The sequence below is a fragment of the Pelophylax lessonae genome (assembly GCF_965119305.1).
Source record: "Pelophylax lessonae genome assembly, chromosome: 6".
Taxonomy (NCBI): Eukaryota; Metazoa; Chordata; class Amphibia; order Anura; family Ranidae; genus Pelophylax; species Pelophylax lessonae.
Window position 1 is genome coordinate 298,366,059 of NC_138773.1, and position 24,309 is coordinate 298,390,367.

At 44.5% G+C, this 24,309-nt stretch overlaps 1 protein-coding gene across 1 annotated transcript in view; it reads right to left on the reverse strand.

The window, feature by feature from the left end:
• Positions 1-24,309, reverse strand: part of ZRANB3 (zinc finger RANBP2-type containing 3) — a 463,076-nt gene that overhangs the window by 99,095 nt on the left and 339,672 nt on the right. Inside the window, exon 12 of the mRNA XM_082260204.1 lies at positions 18,066-18,555. Coding sequence (XP_082116330.1) covers positions 18,066-18,555 — 490 coding nt within the window. The remainder of the gene's footprint in view (positions 1-18,065; positions 18,556-24,309) is intronic.

Genomic DNA, 24,309 nt, shown 5'->3' on the forward strand with positions numbered 1-24,309 from the left:
TAGATCAAAGCATATTCATGGGTTAGAATGGCCCAGTCAAAGTCTAGACCTAAATCCAATTGAGAATCTGTGGCAAGACTTGAAAATTGCTGATCACAGACGATCTCCATCCAATCTGACAGAGCTTGAGCTATTTTGCAAAATATGGGCAAAATGTCACTCTGTAGATGTGCAAAGCTGGTAGAGACATCCCCAAACAGACTTGCAGCTGTAATTGCAGGGAAAGGGTTCTACAAAGTATTGACACAGGGGGGTGAATACAAATGCAGCCACATTTTTCACATATTTGTAAAAAATTTGAAAACCATTTATCATTTTCCTTCCACTTCACAATTATGTGCTGCTTTGTGTTGGTCTATCACATAAAATCCCAATAAAATAAATTTACATTTTGGTTTTAAAAAAAACGACAAAATGGGGAAAATTTCAAGAGGTATGAATACTTTTTCTTGTGACTTCTATCAGAGTCTGGTTAAAGCTTGTAGGAGGAGTTTTCATTCTGCTCTGACTGTCCTATGAGGCTGCAGGACCCTTGACCCTCTGTCTGGACAGTGCTAATAGGCCCTGTGCTGATCACATGCACCCTCCCAAGAAAAAAAAAATAAAAATCTCTAGCAATACACACCAAACTGAGCATGTGCAGGTTGCCCCCAAAGCACTGTACTGTCAGGAAATGGATTGAGACTGTGGAAGAAGGGGAGGATCAGAGAAGACAGGAGGATCAAACAGCCTTTTTACACAATGCCCTTAGGTTCCACAGTAAGTATAACAAGCATACTTTACTGCATATACAGACTGATTTTACTGTTGTGGGTTTAGTAACACTTTAAATAACAAAATGTTCTGTAGACGCCGTCATGTTGAATAATTCTCTGCAGTCTCCGGGCTGAGCTGTAACCTGTAAAAATGTTTAAAGTGTCCCCTATGGAGGTTTTTAAGTATCAGTTTGGCCCCATTCCACGAGCATGCGCAATTTTAAAGCATGACACGTTAGATATCCATTTTCTTGGCATAACATCATCTTTTATATTGTACAAAAGCTTGGGTTATATATTGTTTTTTTTTGCATTAAAATGAAAGTGTATTTTTTTCCAAAGAAAATTGCATTTGAAAAATCCCTGCGCAAATATCGTGTGACATACAAAATTGCAACACCCACCATTTTATTCTCTTGGGCCTCTGCTAAAAATATATATTATGTTTGGGAGCTCTGAGTAATTTAATAGAATGCATAGAATAGAATGCATTAAGATCAAAAAAAACCTTCTGACTTTACAACCACTTTAAGGTAAAACGGAATAGGTTTTAGAACCACTCTAAAGCACCCGTGCAAGATGAAGGAAATCCTGAAAACATGACCTGATGGGGGTACATGAGGTCTAAGGTTTATTAAGCTCAGAAAAACAAAAAAAAAAGTAGGTGGGGCGAGAAAAACACATAAGCGTAGGTATAGTTAAATAACAGCAAATAAGTTATAGGATTAACCCCAGGCACAAAAAAATTTCAATTAAATATATTCCTTGAAAGCCATAAAGTATAGAAATAAACTTTGTTTGTACCAAATGCTTTGAAAATCTAACTTTTACTTAATAAAAGTAGCGGTGACATCATACCTGTGCTGTACATAGTCTGTGCAGAGAGCAGAGCTGTGGGAAGGACCCAGCAGGCTCCACCCACTCTAGCCTGCAGAAATCTACAGGAAGGGGCGGAGACAAGACCAGTCACCCTGCACAAGGAGAGAGAGCAGCAGTGAGCGGTCTTTATTACAGGAAGGTAAAATCTCAAACTGGATTACTGCACAGATCTGGAAGAAATACACAAAGATCACCAAGATTCCAGGAACACACAGGCTTTTTTTTATTTGACAATATTTGCTAATGCCGGAGTTTTTAGCTTTAATGGTTTTGTAATTGGGGGCCAAAATATCTTATTCTGTGGCCCCCACTTTAAGAAACTTTCCTGGAATGCGTCAAAGTTTACCTCACAAGATCTGGCAAACTGCAGCTAGTTACAATGTAATGCAAACGCAGCGTCATTATTCAGTGAAAGAACTAAAAATCTATAATTTCATTGCCCTTTTCATCATAAATCTCCAGACGAGTGAAAGAAAACAGCAGGGCAATGAATGTTAGGCTTATTTGCTGCCATGGCAACAGGACCTCCGCTCCTGCCCATTGAATTCGCATCCTGCTGACATTAATCAGAAATGTCCATTTGTGCCAGCATAATGCCATGCCATCGCAGTTCTCAACATACGTTCTTGACAGAAATTGGCACCTTTCACTTTGTGAGGAGACGCGTTCACAGATTGATGCTCAGGTGGGATCTCGCCCCCCCGCGCTGACTTTTCAAATCTGCATAACCTCATTTGCCTCTTTTAGACGCCGAGGCAATGCGGTGAAATTCGCCGTTAAGCGTATTATAAAATTTAGAAGGTTATATACAAATTACCGACTGCTGTAGCATCTAATTGTGTCGCTTACCGGGTCTCTTTTATTGGTTGAATTAATCCCCTAAATACCAAAGGGGAAAAAAAAATTGCCGTCAAGCTAAATGGCTGTTTGCAGGAAAAAAAATGCCTTTGAGTGTATTCAGAAAGCGTGGAGCCGAGAAAACAACTGCTGCAATGCCCGCAGCAGTCATAAATGTCACCAAAGGACTGAAACATGTTAGGCAGCTTCTGTATAAGGGCTTGGATGGCAAACTTCTGTATGAGGCTGCATTTACAATCTTTTTAAATACAAATTAATGACTGTTATACAGTTGTTACAGACATGGATGAAGGGAGCTGGATCCCACTGCATAGCATGCACCTTTGTGGTTCGGGTTCAAAAGATTTGATTATAGGTGTGACGGAAATGTCCAGCACCAAGCTTGGGTGCTTCCATCAAGATATAGCTTCCTCCAGTCTGGACATAGGAACCAGATATTATAGCTGCTCATCCAAGACTAGCCGACAAAGGCTTAGATGCAAACTGGAACCCTCTTTATTGAAAACTCACACAGAATATATAGCACACCGGATCAGGTGAGACTGACCACATTACCGTATGCTAAGGAAACTGTATAAAGGAATATACTTAACACAGCTAAGCAACAGTCAACATACACATAATGCTATATATACTGTATGTACAAAAATTGGGACATGACACTCAATATAGTGGTACCACATCCAATATATATATATATATATATATATATATATATTTATTAGGGATCGACCGATTATCGGCAAAGCCGATATATCGAGTGCCTATATGCACTTTCCCCAATATATCGTAATCGGCCACCAAGGTGACCAATATTGCCAATATTTCAGAAAAGTGCTTGTACCGGAGTGATGACTGCAGCTAGAGGCATCATCCCAGTACCGGCATCCATAGCCGATGGTTGGCTGTCTTGTAATGACAACCGATGCAGATGAGAAACCGCTCGGGTTTCATTACAAGGAGCGGGAGGGGACGTCCCCCCCGCCCCCCCCCCCCCGCCGAGGCTCGCCCGGGTCTCCCGTCCCACAGTGAATATGGCCAACTCGGGGCCTATATAAAGGTAGGGGCCTGGAGCTGCAGCTCCAATTGCCCCTACGTTAATCTGGCCCTGATTACACCTTTCCATCCACTCTAGAAGGGAAGCTTTGGAGTGCTTATTCAGAGAAGTAATCCAAGCCCCGCTTTCGGCATCCTTGTTGTCCATCATTAGAGAATGATCTGCTCTCTGCACCGGCCATAATCAATGGGTAGGAGGCTTGCCCCTAGTCCTCTCCAAAAGCCCCTGTCCTGGTTGGGTTTGTCACGATAAATACAGAGGGACCTATGGGCTCTTTACGAAAAGGACTGCACATAAAAGTATAAATGACACACTATTCCAGAGTCCAATGTTACTATTTTCATCATAACAGTCCAAATAACAATCTTGGTTTTTTTTTTTCCCCCAACCTGTTTCGGGGGTTTGAGCTTACCTTCATCAGGGCTTTAACCATTTTTCAACACCTCTAAGATGATATCTTTACTGTGTAGCCCTTACCATAGGGGAATAAATGGATTTTTGTAAGAACTTACCGTAAAATCCTTTTCTCTTAAGCTCATTGACAGACGTAGTCTTCTTGATTCTCAAGAGCTGGGTTATGTTGTCTCCGCAGGAGTAGGACTAGGCAGAATGACAAAACGTTCTGGCTCCACCTTAGGGGCAGTCCCTGAGGGTATATCCTCCCTCTCTCTGCTACAGGGAATCAGTTCTGTTTAAAGCAGTACAGAGAATTTAACCCAACCCAACTCAATGATAGAGGGGCGGGTACTACGTCTGTCAATGAGCTTAAGAGAAAAGGATTTTACGGTAAGTTCTTACAAAAATCCATTTTTCTCTATCGCTCATTGACAGACGTAGTCTTCTTGATTCTCAAGAGCTGGGACATCCAGAAGCAGTGCCACAAATGAGGGGTGGGATTGACAAAATCAAATCCAATCTAGAAGGCCCAACCGGTGCCAAACTAGAAGTTTTAAAGGCTCATTATAAACAAAGAATGAGACTAAAGAAAAGTTTTCCAACGGAAAAAAACCCTCGAGGTAGACCACTGGTCTCCTCAAATTGCGGCCTGCAAAACCTTGCGGCCAAACGAGGCATCAGACGATGCCATTACATCAACTTTATAATGTTTAGAAAAGGTATGCACCGACGACCAGGTAGCCGCCTTGCACACCTGGACCACTGACGCCTGATGGCGAAAGGCCCATGACGCACTAAGTGCCCGAGTGGAGTGCGCCTTAACAGGGAACGGGGGCTCCCGACCCTTAATGGAATAAGCCTGCACTACCGTCTGTCTGATCCATCTGGAAATGGTCGCGGCAGATGCAGGCAACCCCTTTTTGGGTCCATCTGGGATCACAAAAAGTGAATCCGTCTTGCGAAACGAGTCTGTCGTTTTCAAGTATACCCTGATCGCCCGGACCACATCCAAGGAGTGTAAAGCAAACTCCCGAGGATGACTGGGCTTAGGACACAGGGAAGGTAATACAATTTCTTCATTTAGATGAAATTCTGAAACCACTTTTGGTAGGAAGGATGGATTCGGACGAAGAACCACCTTATTTCTATGAACCACCAGATATGGTGAACGACAAGATAATGCGGCCAGTTCTGACACCCTGCGTGCAGAAGTAATAGCCACCAAGAAGGCCACCTTCTGGGACAACGTAGGTAGAGGAATCTCCCTAATATCTTCAAAGGGAGGTTTCTGAAGAACCGACAACACTAAATTAAGATCCCAGGGGGGTAACGGCGCGTGCACTGGCGGAGCCAGATGTCGCACCCCCTGGATGAAATTCCGCACCAAGGAATGAGTAGCCAAAGGCTTCTGAAAGAAGATGGCTAATGCTGAGACCTGACCCTTGATAGTACTCAAGGCCAGTTTCTGCTCAACCCCTTGTTGCAGAAAAGCCAATATTCGACTAATCGAATAAGACCGAGGACGGAACCCCAAAGGTTCACACCATGCAATGTAGGACTTCCATGTGCGATGATAAATCTTTCTGGAAGTCGCTTTCCTTGCTTCAACTAGAGTAGGAATAACTGAAGCTGACAAACCTTTGTCCTTCAGCACCTGGGTCTCAATAGCCAGGCCGTTAAAGCCAGCGATCGTAAAGCAGGATGGAAGATCGGTCCCTGAGACAGTAGATCCTCCCTGAGAGGAAGTCTCCACGGGACGTCCGCCACCAGTCTGACCATGTCGGCGTACCAGGCTCGACGAGGCCAGTCCGGAGCTACCAGGATTACTGGAATTCCTTCCTCCTCTATCCTGCGAAGAAGTCTTGGCAGTAACGCGAGAGGAGGGAAGGCATATATTAGCTGGTATTGCCCCCACGGGGCGATCAGTGCGTCTGCGGTTTCTGCTAGAGGATCGCGGGAGCGAGCCACGAATCTCTGAACTTTCCTGTTGAATCGTGATGCCAACAGATCCACATCCGGGGTGCCCCACCGTAGGCACAACTGGTGGAAAACGTCTGGATGGAGGGACCATTCCCCCTGATCCAGGGTCTGACGGCTGAGATAATCTGCCTGCCAATTCTCCACCCCCGGAATGAACACCGCAGAGATTGCTGGAACAAATCGTTCCGCCCAGCGAAGAATGCAAGCCACTTCTTTGGCCGCTCGGACACTCTTGGTGCCCCCCTGGTGATTGACATAAGCCACGGCCGTGGCATTGTCCGACTGGATCCGAACCGAGCTGCCCTGGAGCTGCTCGGTCCAGTGAATCAGACAAAGTCTGATCGCTCTCAGTTCCAATACATTTATCGGTAACCTGGATTCTTCCGGGGACCAAAGTCCCTGGACAGATAACTGACCGAGAATTCCTCCCCATCCGGATAGACTGGCATCCGTGGTCACTGTCGTCCAATATATTGGCAGAAATGACTTTCCCTGGCTGAGCATCGGAGACCGAAGCCACCATACCAGAGACTCTCTGGTCTGTTTGCTCAATCGGATCTGATTGTCCAGGGATTCCGGATTCCGATTCCATCTGAGAAGAATCTCTTGCTGAAGAATTCGGGTATGGGACTGGGCAAATGGAACTGCTTCGAATGAAGCCACCATCAACCCCAGAACCCTCATGCAAGTCCGAAGGGAAGACCAGCTGTTGGACAGTAACAACTGGACTGCTGATTGAATCTTTCGGAGTTTCCCTACCGGAAGGAAAACTCTTGTCCTGACTGTGTCTAGAATTAGACCCAGATATTCGAGCCTCTGGGTGGGAACCAGAAAAGACTTTTGCTGGTTCACCAGCCACCCGAATTCCTGTAAAGAAATCATAGCAATTTCTATGTTTTGTAGCAAGGTCTGAGGAGACTCTGCATGAAGCAGAAGATCGTCTAGGTAACCTAGAATCGATATACCTCTTTGGCGCAGAAGTGCCAACATTGGGGCCAACACCTTTGTGAAGACCCGCGGAGCCGTGGCGAGACCGAAAGGTAACGCCACAAACTGATAGTGGTTCTCCTCTACGGAAAAGCGTAGAAAACGCTGATGTCCTGCGAAAATGGAAATGTGAAGATAGGCGTCCTTGATGTCTATGGACGCTAGGACATCCCCTGGATGCAGGAAGGCTGCTACCGTGCGAATGGACTCCATTCTGAATCTTCTTATGTTGACGAAAGAATTGAGTGCTCTTAAGTCCAGAATTGGACGCACTTTGCCCTCTTTCCTGGGTATTGTAAACAGGTTTGAATAAAACCCTTGAAACCGTTCTGTCCAAGGAACGTGGACTACCACTCCTTGTTGTAGTAAATCTGTGACTGCTCTCCGCAGATCTTCTAAACGATCTGCGGATAGACGGATATTGGAAGGGAAGAATCGCGCCGGTGGGAGAGATCGAAACTCGATCTTGTACCCTGACCTTATGACTTCGCAAACCCATTTGTCCGGGATTCTGGAAAGCCATGGATCCGGGAACCGGCGAAGACGTCCCCCCACCCCAGTTATGGGTGGGGGCGCACCTTCAGGCTTTGGATGGTTTATCTTCAGGTCTGGAGGGGGCGGGCTTTTGCTTGCCCAACCAACGACCCCTGACGCCTCCTGTAGGAGCTTTGGAGGACTTAGTTTTTTCACCCGCTGGACGAAAAAACCTCTTGTGAGCAGAAAAAGAAGGCCCTCGTCTTTGACGAGTTCCTCTACCTTTAAAATTTTGCGGTAAAAAGGTGCTTTTTCCACCGGTGAGATCCTTAATGATCTCATCTAAGTTGGCTCCAAATAGACGCTCTCCTGAAAAGGGGATATTAGCCAATGCTTTTTTGGAACCTTGGTCGGCTAACCAACCTTTTAGCCACAGTGTACGCCTGAGAACCACTGCTGAGACTGATGCTCGCGCCATTAATGGAGTGGCGTCTAACGCCGCATCACATACAAACTGTAACCCCTGTATCATTTGTTCCAACAAATCTGATACCGCCTGAGGGACCTCTTCTAGGTCCCGGCGTAACCACTTGGTCCATTCAGTTACAGCCTGCGAAACCAGACCAATAGCAATTATTGGTCTGAAAGCTGATCCAATCAAGGAAAACATGGTGCGAGACATAGCTTCTATCTTGCGATCCACTGGATCTTTAAAAGACGGAGCGTCTTCTAAAGGAATAACCGTGGCTTTATTCAATCTAGCAATAGGTGAATCCACCACAGGTGGTTCTGTCCATTTCTTAATAAGGGTTTCCTCAAACGGATAACGCCTGTCAATGCGTTTAGAAATATTAAAAGTGCGTTTTGGCAGACGCCATTCTTCTTCGATTGGATTGCCAAAACATTTGGGCAATGGAAAAACCTTCGCCACTTTGATGCGCTTTTTAGTCCCAAAAGGGATCTCAGTTTCAGCTATTTCTGATGGAATACCCTGTAACCTTAAAGTCTCTTGAACAGATACAATGAGTGCGTTTACCAACGCTTCCTCTCGGGCTATGGCGGATGCCGAAACATCCTCCTCACTGTCTGAAGAGACAGGACCCGAGACACCAATACCAGATGAAGTACCTGCAACTGCAGAAATAGGCTCAGAGTCTGAATCCGAGGTTTCAGATAATTAAGGGTTAGGGGGGGTCACTTTCTTGCGCCCTGTCCCTGACAAGCCACTTCCACCCGGGACACAAAAGTTTCCATAATAGCTGACAAAGATTCAATTGTCAATGGGGTGCTGGAGGATCCCGCAGACCCCTCGAGGGGATCCGGAGGAGATACATGAGTGGCAGGGTCCATGTTAATACAGGACACCTTTGCCAGCAAAACAAAAAAACTTTTTCTTTTTTTTTTTTTTTTGTGTGTCTCCCCCTAGCGCAATAGCGCCCCTCAGAGTACCTGCTTCTCGATCCCAGAGAGAGAGAGAGGGACCCCCAAGGCTCACCAACCGATGCAGTGCAGTTTCCAACAAACTGCAGTCAGCGTCTGTCTTACACAGACTGGAAGGAGCTGTTTGCTTTTTCCCGGGCAGAAGGCGTGGCTCCGCCCCCTGTGTACGCCTTCCGGCGTTCCCAGCCCTCCACAAGGTAGCTGGGCTCACAAAACATGGCCGCCCCCATAGAAGAGACATAAGACTCCAAAAACATGGCGGCCGGCGTGACCTGAGGACATACATGCATTCGGTCTACGGCAAAATGGCGGCGGACCGCCGATATCGTCTTCCCAGCACATCCACCTGCACTCTGCTAAGAGGTGACATATGGATCTACAGAGATATACTGCACATAAGGTAGGATTATACCTCCTATGTCTGCTGTAATGTTACAGTCTGCTGGGTAGAGTGTTAGCTCTTGAACCAAGTCCACTTCCCACAAACACATGCTGTATTACAAGGGGGACTTGTAAGTATCAGATATATACTGACCATATATGGAGGGGCCCATAATATATACTGCCTCATAATGAGGAAAAAAAGGGAACGTTTACTCACCATACCGAACCGACAGGCACCCTCTCTTCACAATACCCTCTCCACCGGGGTGGGGGTTTGTGGACGCCTCGACTCTCTGGTACCTGGCGTCCAAGCGAGACTTTTAACTCGCAAAGTCAGTCCCTTTACTGGGACTCCGTCGCGGCCGACCCAGTGCACTGGTCTGCACGCGCTCGTAGGCAGAAACCGGGGTGACCACTGGATCTCAACATCCAGCCCGTCGCCCGGCCCCGCATACTTACTTGAATATGTCGCGGCCGACCAAGCGCAATGCCATGGTCTGCGCGCGCTCGTAGGCCGGCTGGGGTGACCACAAGTGTCGCCCAGTCCGGCATTTTTGCTTGAAGATCTCACAGGAAAAAAACACTGGAGAAAACTACCTAAAAAATGTCTTTTTCTTAAGAAAAAAAGTCTTGTCAGGACCAAAAGATCCCAGCAAGGAACTTAGGTCCTTACTCCTGACTAGACAGAAAAAAACTGATTCCCTGTAGCAGAGAGAGGGAGGATATACCCTCAGGGACTGCCCCTAAGGTGGAGCCAGAACGTTTTGTCATTCTGCCTAGTCCTACTCCTGCGGAGACAACATAACCCAGCTCTTGAGAATCAAGAAGACTACGTCTGTCAATGAGCGATAGAGAAACATAGCTACTCAGTCGGTTTTTAATTCCTAATTAGGTGTTGTGGCATCTATACTTTCTCTGCAAACCTGTTATACTGCTGTCATTTTAATAGATCTGGAGAAGCTATTTGCTAGAGAAGTTGAATTCCCTGGTGGAGTTAAATCTTCTAAATAAAGAAAATATGTTCCCATAAAAATCCATTGAAGTTCCGAGGTTGTGTCTTCATCAGAGATTGTGAAGTGCTGAAGAAAACATATTCCGGACCAGTGGAGACAAAGTTACCTTTAGGGTTTAACCACTTTCTATTTGGAAGATTTAACCACTTTCATGACCAGGCAATTATTTTACTTTCTTTTGGGGGCATTCGATCACCACTGGGGTTTTTTTTTTTTTGAGCTATAAACGAAAAAGATTTTACTTTCTGCTATCAAACTCATCCAATACAAAATCTAATTTATTCATACATTTATGCCAATATGTATTCTGCTACATATTTTTGGTAAAAAAAATCCCAATAAGTTTATATTGATTGGTTTGTGCGAAAGACAGTTATTGCGTCTACAAACGATGGGATTTTTTTTTTCTATTAGCAATGGCGGCGATCAGCAACTTATAGCAGGACTGCGATATTGCGGCGGACAATCTGACGCTTTTGACAGAAGACTTTTTGGAGAAAAGTCTGCGTCAGTGTCTTGTTAAAGTAGAACTATAGGCATTTTAGATGGAGTATGGGAGGGTTATAACCCATATCAGGGTTCCCACTGGGGAGATATACCTTCACTTCCTGTCCCATAACAAAACAGGAAGTGAGAAGAAATAAGGAAATCAATTGGGGTCACCAGAACTGGTGTCCCCATTGGAATTATTCTCCTTCATTTTCTAGGGAAAACCCAAAATTTGGGTTTGTGTTTTACTTTCTCTTTTAATTACAATGGTAAACAAGACAAACAGAGAGGGTGAAGGGGGGCACAGACAGCAATAAAAACCTAATAGGTGTTCCAATCCATCCCCACTCCACCCAAAAAAAAAAAAAAAAAAGCTTTGCCTTTAGTTATACTATATAGCAGGTATCGACAGCAGGGTTTGCTCTTGGATACGGAACTGGCTAAAAGGGCGTGTGCAAAGGGTGGTAGTAAACAGCGCATACTCAGACTGGTCTGAGGTAGTAAGCGGGGTGCCCCAGGGCTCAGTCCTGGGACCAACCTTGTTCAATTTATTCATAAACAGCATTGAGGGCGGGATCATTAGTTCTATATCAGTTTTTGCAGATGACACAAAATTGGCCAGGGCAATAACTGCACAGCATGAAGCAGATATCCTACAGAATGACCTGGACACATTAACGGAGTGGGCAACGACATGGCAAATGAGGTTTAACGTGGAGAAGTGTAAGGTTTTGCACTTGGGGACTGGAAACATAAAAACACAATACACGTTAGGAGGGGAACCCTTGGGGGAATCAAAAATGGAGAAAGATCTGGGAGTCTTGGTTGATGATAGATTAGGCAACAGCATGCAATGTCAAGCGGCAGCTGCCAAAGCCAGCAGAATGTTAGCATGCATAAAGAAAGGGATGTATTCCAGAGATAAGATTATAATCCTTCCACTTTATAAAACTCTGGTCCGACCACATCTGGAGTATTCTGTCCAGTTCTGGTCGCCAGACCTCAGGAGGAAGAACTTCTGCAATCGCTCGATTTATTCTCCCTGGAGAAGAGACGCCTGAGAGGGGACACGATAGCAATTTATAAATATCTCAATGGGGATCTCAGCTTAGAAAAAAAGCTGTTCAGTCGAAGGGATTGCATGAGGACAAGAGGGCATACAATGCGATTAGAGGAGAAGCGTTTTAACCTCAGGCAACGTGGGGGGTTCATTACGGTTAGGGCTACAAGATTGTGGAATTCTCTACCACAAGAGGTGGTTTCTGCGGGTAGTATGGTGGCTTTCAAAAGACTCTTAGACGTACATCTTAAGGATCAGGACATTAAGGGGTATGTGAGATGATTACAGCCACACACACCTACACAGGTTGAACTGGATGGACTATTGTCTTTATTCAACCTCACCTACTATGTAACTATGTAACTAGATACGTGTAGATAGTAATAGATTTTACCTAAAACTGAAAAAAAAGTATTAAAAAACAATGAGAAGCAACAAGTAAAACAAGTTAAAAAAAAAAAAGTAAAAAAAGCGTAATTTTTTGGGGGGAAAATTAGACACTTTTTTGAGGATCTGAAACTCCATATTTATCAGGGCTTTGAAAGTGCCAAAGAAAACCTGGATCGATAGAGATGAAGTGATCCTTAGGGTTTAATTGGGTAACGATCAGGATGAAAAACAGTAAAGTTTGCTCCAGTCCCTGATTAAGTTCAGAAAAAAAATTATTAAAAAAGCAATTCCAAGCAATAAGTGAAAATGCTCCCTGTACAACTGAGTTGGCAATTTCTCCCTGCACACTAAGCCAACTTCAGATGCAAGCCAAATTACAATCCTTTCCTCCAGAGAGTTGTCAATGGGAAATTTCCCCTACAGATCAGATCTAACATCAAACCAGGATGACCTGGTAGAGATGGGCTTGGGCATGTTCGGGATCCCACCTGCCAGATCTTGCGAGGAAGCCGGCACTGAAAACGGCTAATTGCAGGCAGTGAGACATTTCCCAATCTGTGCAGCCGCGGACCGGAAAATGTCTCACTGCCTGTGATTGGTCGTGTGCAGTGTCGGCTTCCTGGTGGGATCTCGAACACCCCCCCCCGAGCCAATTCCTACTCCCTGGATTAAGCAGGCCAGTGCCTCATACCTCCTCTTTCGATTGTCACTATGTGAACTTCCTAAAAAAAACCTGACTTGGCACAAGGAGCTTGCTATTTTCTTTATCAACAGGAAAACTCTCCTGTGTGCACCCGTCAACCAGTCTGCCACCAATTTCCCTCTCCTCCCAGCTCCAGTCCAATTAAATGACTCAACAGCCAAGGATGCTACACTAGTAACTGGATTCATACTGTGAACGTACATACAATGGGATTTATATACTTACCGTAAAATTTGCTTCTCAGTTCATCGACGGACACAGCGCTCCATAGATCATAACTAGTGGGTTATATTGCAGGAGTAGGACTAGGCAGAACAAAAAACATATGGCTACGCCCATGGGCGGTCCTCAGCTGGTATAAAACCCCCCTCTCTGAGCTAGGTAATCAGTTTAGTAACAATAGTCCTCCATAGAGGGGTGGGTGCTGTGTCTGTTGATGAACTCTGAGAAATGGATTTAACGGTAAGTACACATATCCCATTTTCTCTTTCGTTCTTCAACGGACACATCACTCCATAGATCATAACTACTCGGATGTACAAAAGCAGTGCCAAAAAGAAAATGAGGGGTGGGGAAAATAACCCAAGGCTAAACACAAGAGCCTTAACCGGGTCACAGGAGCCCCATCTGAAAAATTTTTTTTTTTAAGAAAAACACCCACACAGCCTTCAAGCTTTGTGGCCAAAAGAAGCATCTGCAGATGCCAAAGTACCACTTTGTAGAATTTTGTGAACATATGCTCCGACAATCAAGTGGCTGCCTTGCAAACGTGAGATATTGATGCTTGATGACGGAAGGCCCAAGAAGTACTTGGCGCCCGAATAGAATGCACCGTGACAGGGAAAGGAGGAACCTGAACTTTAACCACATAACAACCACCTCCTGTACATTTACTGCGGCACTCTGCCGCTTACAGGCAAAGCAACGTAGTACTACGTCGCTCGCCCACGAGCCTGTAGGGGGGAGCGTGCCCCGGCGGCGCGCTCCTGCCCCGCTCGTTCCCTGGGGAGCCAGCGCGTGTGACCGGCGGCACCGATGGTCGCCGGCCACTCGCGATCTCCAGCAGGAAAGGTAGAAAAAGACAGACGGCTGATGTAAACACAGCCGTCTGTCATTCTCACTAAAGTAATCAAAGAGGCTATGTGATCCTGCTATGTAGGATCGTATGTCTCTGTGATTACATCACAAGCCACGCCCCCCACAGTTAAAATCACACCCCTAGGGACATACTTAACCCCTTGATCACCAGTAAAGTTAACCCCTCCCCAACCAGTGTCATTTTGACAGTAATAGTGCATATTTATAGCACCGATTACTGTAGTAATGTCACTGGTACTCCCAAAAGTGTCAAAAATGTCAGTTAGGGGTCCGATCTGTCCGTCACAATGTCGCAGTCCTGCAAAAAAAAAAAAAACGCAGATCGCCGCCATTACTAGTTAAAAAAAAACAAAACAATAAAAATGACAAATCTTTCCCGTAGTTAGTAAACGCAATAAATTTTGCGCAAACCAATCAAAATACGCTTATTGCGATATTTTTAACAAAAATATGTAGCAGAAAAAAAAATTGGCCTACAATGTTAAAAAAAATAGATTTTTAGATTTTTTAAAAAATTTCATATTAAAAATGTGAAAAATATTGTTATTTTTTCAAAATTGTCGCTCTTTTTTTGTTTATAGCGCAAAAAATAAAAATCGCACAGGTGATCAAATACCACCAAAAGAAAGCTCTTTTTGTGGGGAAAAAAGACGTCTATTTCATTTGGGTACAGCGTCGCATGACTGCGCAATTGTCCATTAAAGTTACGCAGTGCTGAATCGCAAAAAAGGGCCTGGTCTTTGAGCAGCCAAATCTTCCGGGGCTTAAGTGGTTAATAGAATAGGCCTGAGTTATAAGTGGTTAATAGAATAGGCCTGAGTTACCATCTGTCTGATCCATCTGGAGATGGTAGCTGAAGAAGCGACCAGCCCTTTCTTTGGTCCATCCTTAACCACAAAAAGCGAGTCTGACCTCCAAAAAGAACTCTGTAGCTGCCAGATACACCTGAATCGCATGAACCACATCCAAGGTACGCAAGGAAAATTCCTTGTGATGAGCCGGCTTGGGACACAAGGAAGGCAACAATGTCCTTATTCAAATGGAAGTCAGAGACAACTTTGGGCAGGAATGATGGACAGGGACAAAGAACCACTTAATACCTATGGACCACCAAGCAGGGACTGTTACAGGATAATTCCGCCAACTGAGAAACTCTTCGGGCTGAGAAAATAGCCACCAAGAATGCCACATTCTGGGACAACATAGGCAAGGTAATATCCTGAATATTTTCAGCTTAAATATCGGAAGTATCGTCGCTTTTTTACCTTTTACCTACAGGTAAGCCGATAATAAGGCTTACCTGTAGGTAGAATTAATATCTCCTAAATCTGCAAGGTTTAGGAGATATTAGCCCTGCATGCAGCCGCTGAAACCAGCGGTGCATACGCACTAAAGGTCTGGCAGACCTTCAGAGCTCTTTGCCGGCTCCTTTGCCTGCTAGCATGCGCAGGAGTGACGTCACCGCGGCTCCGGCCATTCACAGCGCCGGAGCCGCTGAACCCGGAAGAGACGCCGAGGGAACATGACAGCTTCCTCAGCGGTGTCCGGGCGACCGTGTCAGGGCTTAGTTTTAAGGTATTTCATAATGAGCTAGTATGCAATGCATACTAGCTCATTATGCCTTTGTCCTGCAGGGTTTTTTTTTATTTATTTCGGTGAGGACACAACCGCTTTAAGAAGATTGCCAAGGCAGGCACCTGGCTCTTGACGGCACTCAAGGCCAACTTCTGATCAACGCCTCGTTGAAGAAAGATTAAGATCCGAGTAAACATGCTGCATGACACAGAAAAGGATTGAGGATGAGTGCCAATCGACTCACACCAATAAATGCACGCTTTCCACGTATGATGGTAATTTTGCTGGAAGGAGACTTCCTCGCCTTCACCATAGTAGGGATTGCTGATTCAGACAAGCATCTATCCCTCAGTACCTGGCTTTCGATAGCTAATCCATTAAAACCAGCGACTGTAAAGCCGGATGTTAGACCAGCCCTTGGGACAACTGGTCTTCTCTTAGAGGAAGCCCCCAGGGGACGTTTAGAGCCACTAGAATGATTGGAAGATCCTTGACCTAAATTCCTCGCAGGAACTGTGGAAGAAGCCTGAGCAGAGGATAATACTGCCCTTTCCATGGCCCTTGGACGTCTGCAGCATCTGCCATAGAAACTCGTGACCTCGCCACAAACCTTGGTATCCTCCTGTGAAGCTGAACCTGCTAAAGGAGCTGCATGTAGGACTGTGCAAACAGAACTGTTTTGAAGGTGGATACCACCAGACTCAGAACCTGCATGCAAATCAGGAGAGAGAACTGTGTGCGACAGCAGCCGGTGAATCATGGCCTGTGGTTGCTGAAGATTGCTGAAGGACCACCCTGGTCAGAAATAAAATCAGACCTAGGTAATTCAATTCCCTGGACAGGGATGGGGGGGGGGGAACCTTAGGTAGTTCGGACGTCACCCGAACCTTTGCAGGAATTATATTCGCACAAGGAGACTCAGGGCCTAAAAAAACCCAAAATGGACAAACTTTGCCCCCTTTTTTTGGTACATTCAATAGAAACATTTTGCGGACCTCCTTGATGCTCACAATGAAAGTCCACAGGGCTGGAAACCAGTGAAGATGTCCCCCCACCCCAATAATGGGTGAGGGCAGACCTTCATGCTGAAGGGGTCTTGTCTTTAGATCTGGAGAAGCTAGCTCTAGGCTTACTAGACCAAGGTTGCTTGGAACCTCCCAGGGAAGATTTGATAGATCTATTTCCCTTATTCTCAATCCCAGAAGCACAAAATAATTTTCTATGGGCAAAGGAGGAGGGCCCTCATCTGCAACGAGACTCCTTCCCTTTCCTTGACTGTGGCAGGAAGGCACTCTCCCCCCATCCCCTCCTTAATACCCTTAATGATGTCATCCAGGGTAGCCCCAAACAGGTGATCGCCTTGAAAGGGCAGATCAACGAGAGCTTTCTTAGAGGCATGGTCTGCAGACCAATTCTTAAGCCACAGTAGACGCCTAATCACCACCGCTGAAACAAAGTTTGGACAGCACAGGAGCTGTATCCAAAGCTGCATCACAAAAACTGCAGCCCATGGCAGCTCAAGATGGCGAAGCATGCTGCCAGAATCTTCCCTGTGCCCTTAGCAATGCTGTGCCCTCTGCAAGAGAACCCCCCCTGAAGGTATTGTACTCTACAGAGAGGACACACGTTAAGGGAGAGTCCGCTGAGCACTCTGCACCGGTCTTCTGCATTGGGACCCTGCTGCACTACACCCACACTGCAACCAGTAGGGAATGCACCTGTGGGTCTCCAACACTGGGACCCCTCTAAACTACCAGGGAAGGACACACACTATCCCAGGACCCTTATAGAGGGGGGGATGGCGGGTGTGACCCCAGGGATCTTTGCTGAATCCTCTGCCCTGGGACCCCCACCAGACTCCAGGCCCAGACCGGGGGAAAGGGAGTGGGGGAAGCCCAGCTCAATAAGGCATTTCAGGATGGGAGGAGGGAACCTGCAGGTCCGACTGTCCCTGGAGGTTACCCGTGTCCACCACAATAAAATTTCAAAAGGGGAGGGGGGTGACTGTACTAACCCTTCCATGGTGTGGGTAATGCTCCAGACAGAACTCCTTGCCACCGAAGTAGGGAAGCTGTCGGCCAAGGGACCGCTGTGACTCAGGCCAGCGCCCGGTCGTTTGGGACCCTGCGCAAAGTTTAACTCACGGGCCAGCCTCTGTCCGTGAGGCTATATCGCGGCCAACCTAGCGTGTAGCTGCAGTCTGCACATGCTTGCTGGCTGGGGGGACCACTGGATCTAGATTATCCAGCCTGTTGTTCAGCCCGGCAGTTGCTTGTAGAACCCAGGTGGGAGCCTAGATCCGTACTCCTGACTAGACAGATTAAAACTGATTACCTAGAGCAGAGATGGGGGTTATATACCAGCTGGGGATGACCCATGGGCGTAGCCAGGTGTTTTTGTTCTGCCTAGTCCAACTCCTGGAAGAGGCAATATAACCCAGTAGTTATAGAGGGGGAAAGGGAGGCTTGAGGTAAGCAATGCCCGGACATGCCTTTTAAAAACAGCCATAATGGCTTCTCATACTCACATTTTTTGCTCCTGGGACTTTCACAGACTTCACAGTAAGGCAGTAAAGCGTTATTGGTGTAGGTACAACTGTCACAGTTCCAGTGTTTCTCAGAGAGTGGAGGCCTCGGAGGTGTGGACATTGTACCTTCAGAAAGACCACGTGTTTTAGGTGAGGAGAACAAAGCAGACGGTTTGCCACTCCAGGACTTTCTTTTGCCCGTGCGTGGGGTTTTTGGGGTGGATTTGAGAGTCTGTGTAGCCGTGGGCCGAAAGCGCTTGGCTTGTTGTTCAAAATCTTCATCTGTAAAGAGTGCATCAACGTCTATCACTTCACTGCTGTCTACTGAGACTTCTGTACCCACATCAGACACTTCCTGCACAGCAGGTTCTTCTTGTTCCTCTTGTAGCTCCATAGCCACTGCGTCTTCCTCTGTTCTCTTGCGCTTTTTTTCAAAAGCAGGTGTGGGTGAGAAGAAGGTCCTGATGTCATGTTGCTTCTCTTTTTCAAACTGTGCAAAGAAATTTCAGTTAGTTTTTCTAGTGTTTAACTTCACACTGCCCAATTCTACACTCCTACTCTACAACTGCACAATCCCATCCTATTCTCTAATTGTACAGCCCCACCATTCCATTGTATACTCTGGATGTATAAGCCAGCACATTCAAAGCCACAACCTTTTACTATTGAACAGTTTTATTATTCAGACAATATGCACTACATGTGACAACTGTACTATCCTTAAAATATGTTCAAGAATTGTATCTAACAGACATTACGATTTAAACAAAAAACTGACCATTGACTGTCCCTGAGAAAATTATTTTAAATTTTACAATTATAAAACATTATGGCAAATTTTATCTCATCTACATAAGAAAACGCATATGTGACTAAATTACTTCTTTATTATTCCCAGAACAATTTAGAATTTTCTAAACCTTAAATGTCATCTAAATGTAGAGAATTGTTCAGTTCAGTTATAATACATATAGCAATCACACTTTACAATAAAATCCTATCAAGTAAAAAAAAAAAAAAAAAACCTTTACTACCTACCAATCATATTTTGTAGCATAAAATTCTATAGCTATGAATTTTGTAATGTGTTCCGTCATTTAAAATGTTCTGAGACTAGCCAAAGCCCTCTTAAAAAAAAAAAAGAATTTAAAGTATTTTTTTTTTTTAAGTTTGGGCCATATTTGTACAAGTATCTCTTTATAGTGGAATAGTGTACCGCAACTCCAGTGTCTGCCAGATGTTTCTGGAGGGATCGTGCAGTCAAACGTGGGTTTTGAATTGTTTTTCTCACAATCCTAAGAGCTGTTCTGTCTGATATTTTTCTGGGTTTTCTAGATCTTGCTTTAACTTCCACTGTTCCTGATGACTGCCATTTCTTAATTACATTACGAACAGAGGAAATTGACATCTGAAAATGCTTTGCTATCTTCTTATAGCCTTCTCCAGCTTTGTGAGCGTCAACTATTTTCAGTTTCAGTTTTCTAGACAACTGCTTAGAAGATCCCATGGTGCTGATAGTTGGGGCAAGGTCAGATGAGTCTGGGCATTTAAAACCTATGAGATTGACATCACCTGGTCTTGCCAGACAATGATAGAGAACAACCCATGACACTGGCAGATCTCAGCCTTGCAAAGGGGGCAGTGCATGCTATAAATTCTGCAGGGTGCCCAAACTTTTGCAGACACCATTTTTTTGTTTTCTGTAATCTTGAAAGTGTCAATGATGGAAATAAAATCTAACTTTTGTTGACATATTATAAGAATGTCTAATCTGTAATTTGTTGCCTTTTGGAGATTTTTTCATCTTTCCTTGGCTTCTTTATGCACATTAATACAAATTTTTACCTGGGGTGCCCAAACTTTCCCACCCCACTGTATATCTATATATTTATCTATCTATCTATCTATATATATCTATTCAAGTTTTGCTTAAAATTACAAAACAAAAATAAAAAACTGTGCACAGTGCACCATACTGTGCCCAAAGAAATTTGATAAGATGGTCAGTGTGGCTATCCTCTGTGAGAGAGCCTTCGTAGATATCCTTTTACCTCCCTATTTTGCCAAAAGAAAAACAGTTATGCAAAACAAACTGCACTATTAGAGTCAGTTCACACCGACTCAGAAGTCGCCCGTGCAGCACGACTTCACGACTTGCTGCTTGCACACGACTTCTCATAATAGAAGTCAATGCAAGTCGCTCCAACTTCGCCCAGAAGTAGTGTAGGAACCTTTTTCTAAGTTGGAGCGACTTGAGTCGCTCTGATTAGAATGGTTCCATTGCACAGAATGGAGCGCTACTTGTCACCTGACAAGTCGGAGTAGTCTGAATCGGGTCTCATACTATACAGCGATTTTGATGCGGTTTGAATTTTCAGCGAATTTGCACTGCATCTAGTGTGAAAGGATAATTGTACTTTAACATTTATTTGTTAAAACATGGCTAGCACCCCAAGTGCAAAGAGCCAGATGAATCATTGTTCAGCATATGTTGGACACCCCGTTGCACTTGAGTTGAGCTGAACATTGCTTAAAACTTTAGTAGTGATCGACCGCTATCGGTTTTTCGTGGCCGATATTTTGGCCAATGCATATCGGTATCGGCCGATATGCGCCAACATTTTTGTACTTTTAAAAATGTACTTTTTTCTTGACAGGTACTCCAAACCCCTCCTCTGCACTTAAAAGCATTCAAAACGCCAAGTTTGGCTGTTTTGAATGCTGTCATTTTTTTAAATCTGGCGCCAAGTACCCGGAAGTGATGTCATGACATGTCAAGTGATGTTGGGTTTTTGCATGGAAACCCGATCAGAGCCGAATGCGGCTTTGATTGGGTCTTCGGCAGCCATGCAGGCTGGTTGCCTGGGTCTCCTGGTCGGATGGGAAACCCGGGCGAGCCACGGAAGGTGGCGGGAGGATATCCTCCCGATCCTCTAGCTGCAGGCATCACTCCGGTACAAGCACTTTTCCGAAATATCGATAACCTCCGGGGCCGATTTCGATATATCGGGGAAAGTGCATATCGATATTGCCGATAATCCGTCTATCCCTACTTTAAAGGCTGCACTACCCAACAAATGCGACATAGGCTGTAAATGAACTTAAAAAAACATGGTCATGGCCGTATCGAAGTTGGTGTAGCTATGTAACTAATAAAAATAAGCTCTTCGGGCACAGAGAATGATATACACGATTCAATGCATGCTGTAAACTGCTGCGGAACATGTTGGTGCCATAGGAATTACACTTTAGATGTATCTGGTTTCACTTGTCTAGCTAAATAATTGCTTTAGGTATAAATTCATGCACCAAGCGACCACCTCCTTACCTATACACTGCTCCTAACAAGTATGCACTAGTCAGTGTGACAGATGGCCACCACCATTACACATGAATTATACCTTATGTTGACCTTTGTTGAGCTAATTTACTAAGACAGTGTATGATATAAGGCTGCCATTAGGAGATGTTGCTAAGAAAACACACAAATGGAACACAATTGATTGTACTAGAGACTTTTTTTGTACTGATACTGAGTCAAAGAAAAGAAAAAGTAATTTATTAAACAGATCAGATCTCTCCTCTCTGTCGTATGTGACTTTTAATAGGAGACAAGGCTCAGCTTCTTCAGAGCCGTAATTAGGAGCCATTATGTACTGCCTAACGTTCAGCAACATCCTCTATCCAATCTGGTTGCAAACACAAGATATAACTATGAACCCATGTGGTGTGAAAGCCTGGAATGTTATGTACAGTGCACCTGGAAAGTATTCACAGCGCTTCACTTTTTCCATATTTTGTTATGTTACAGCCTTATTTCAAAATGAATTAAATTCATTATGTTCTTCAAAATACTGCAAAAAAAAAAAAAAACATAATGACAATATGAACAAAGTTTGTTTAAAATATTTTCAAGTTTATTAAAAAAAAAAAAAAAAAAAAAAAACCCCATATACAGACTTTGCTCAATACTTTTTTAAAGCACATTTGGCACCAATTACAGCCTCAAGTCTTTTTGAGTATGATGCAACAACGCTTGGCACACCTATTTTTGGACAGTTTCTCCCATTCTTCTTTGCAGGACCTCTCAAGCTCCATTAGGTTGGATGGGGAGCATCCGTGCACAGCCATTTTTCAGATGTCTCCAGAGATGTTCAGTCAGGTTCAAGTCTGGGCTCTGGCAGGGCCACTCAAAGGACATTCACAAAGTTGTCCTGTAGACACTCCTTTGTTATCTTGGCTCTGTGCTTAGGGTCATTGTCCTGTTGGAAGATGAACCTTCGCCCCGGTCTGAGGTCCAGAGAGCTCTGGAGTAGGTTTTCATCAAGGATGTCTCTGTACATTGTTGCATTTTTCTTTCCCTCGATCCTGACTAGTCTCCCAGTTCCTGCTGCTGAAAAACATCCCTACAGCATGATGCTTCCACCATCATGCTTCACTGTAGGGATGGTCTTGGCCAGGTGATAAGCAGTGCCTGGTTTCCTCCAGACATGACGCTTGCCATTCCGGCCAAAGAGTTCAATCTTTGTTTCATCAGACCAGAGAATTTTGTTTATGGTCTGGGAGTCCTTCCGGTGCCTTTTGGCAAACTCAAACCAGGCTGTCATGTGCCTTTTACTGAGGAGTGGCTTCAGTCTGGCCACTATACTATACAGGCCTGATTGGTGGAGTGCTGCAGAGATGGTTGTCCTTCAGGAATGTTTTCCTCTCTTTTCACAAAGAAACGCTGGAGCTCTGTCAGAGTGACCATTGTGTTCTTGGTCACCTCTGTGACTAAGGCCCTTCTCCATGGATCGCCCAGTTTGGCCGAGCAGCCTGCTCTAAGAAGAGTTTTGGTAGTTCCAAACTTTTAATTTATGGATGATAAGGGCCCTGTGCTCATTAGGACCTTCAATTCTGCAGAAATTTTTCTGTACCCTTCCCCAGATCTGTGCGTTTATGCAATCCTATCTCGAAGGTCTACAGACATTTCCTTGGACTTCATGCCTTGGTTTGTCCTCTGATATGCACTGTTAACTGTGGGACCTTATATAGACAGGTGTGTGCCTTTCCAAATCATGTCCAATAAACTACATTTACCACAGGTAGACTCTAATCAAGTTGTAAAAAAATTTTAAGGATGATCAGTGGAAACAAGATGCACCTGAATTCATTTTTGAGTGTCATTTCAAAGGCTGTGAATACTTATGCACTTGGGATTTTTTCCTTTTTTATTTTTAATATATTTGCAAAGATTTCAAACAAACTTCTTTCATGTAGTTATTATGGGGTATTATTTGTAGAATTTTGAGGAAAATAATGAACTTAATCCATTTTGGAATAAGGCTGCAACATAAAATGTGGGAAAAGCGAAGCGCTGTGATTACTTTCTGGATGCGCTGTAAACATCGAATACGAATGTGGATAGTGACTATGAAATTTAGATAGGAAATACTGCATGTGCTGCATACTTTAGACATGTATGATGTGGCCAATTATTAATATACACTATATAGACCAGAGTTTCCCAACCAGGGTTCCTCCAGAGGTTGCTAGGGGTTCCTTGAGGAATGAGCAATTTCTGCCTCTCAGATAATTTCCCACTGACACATTGATCTTTTTAGCTATCTGCAAGAGTAATTCTTCCCAATGATCACAAGTGTAAGGAGGATTTTTCCCACTGACCATCACACTAATGTATCATGAGTTGTAGATAAAGTAATTCTTAGACCAGAAAGTTATGTCAAGGGTTGCTGTGTTGAAACAGTTGAGAAAGGTTGATATTGACGAAAAGTAAACGGAGTTCAGGTGTCTAATGTAAAGGGTAATGGTAATACTACTTGGCAAAAAGATAAGAAAAATTCTTGGTCCAGCATGACTGTACCCCTGTACACAAAGCCAGCTCCATAAAGACATGGGTTCACCAGTTTGATGTGGAAGTGTCCTGCATAGAGCCCCGACTTCATCCCTACTGAATACGAATGCCCATGCTTTTGAAAAGAGATGTCCAACAAGATCCAAAAGGTGTGATCAGTAGGTGTCAGCCTTAATGGCTGTGATATGGGAGTTGGTTAGCTCAGAGATGGTGGGTGTTTTTAAAGTCCATGTCAGTCAGAACTGTGTTTAAGGGCACGGCAGCCCAATTTTATTGAAACAAAAACAAAGTCTTCACGACTTAAGGCTTCCCACGTAGGAGTTTCAGCTTCACTCAGAAACCAGCATCCGGGCTCTCACATTTCTCAGGAACACGGAAATCCCTCTCCAT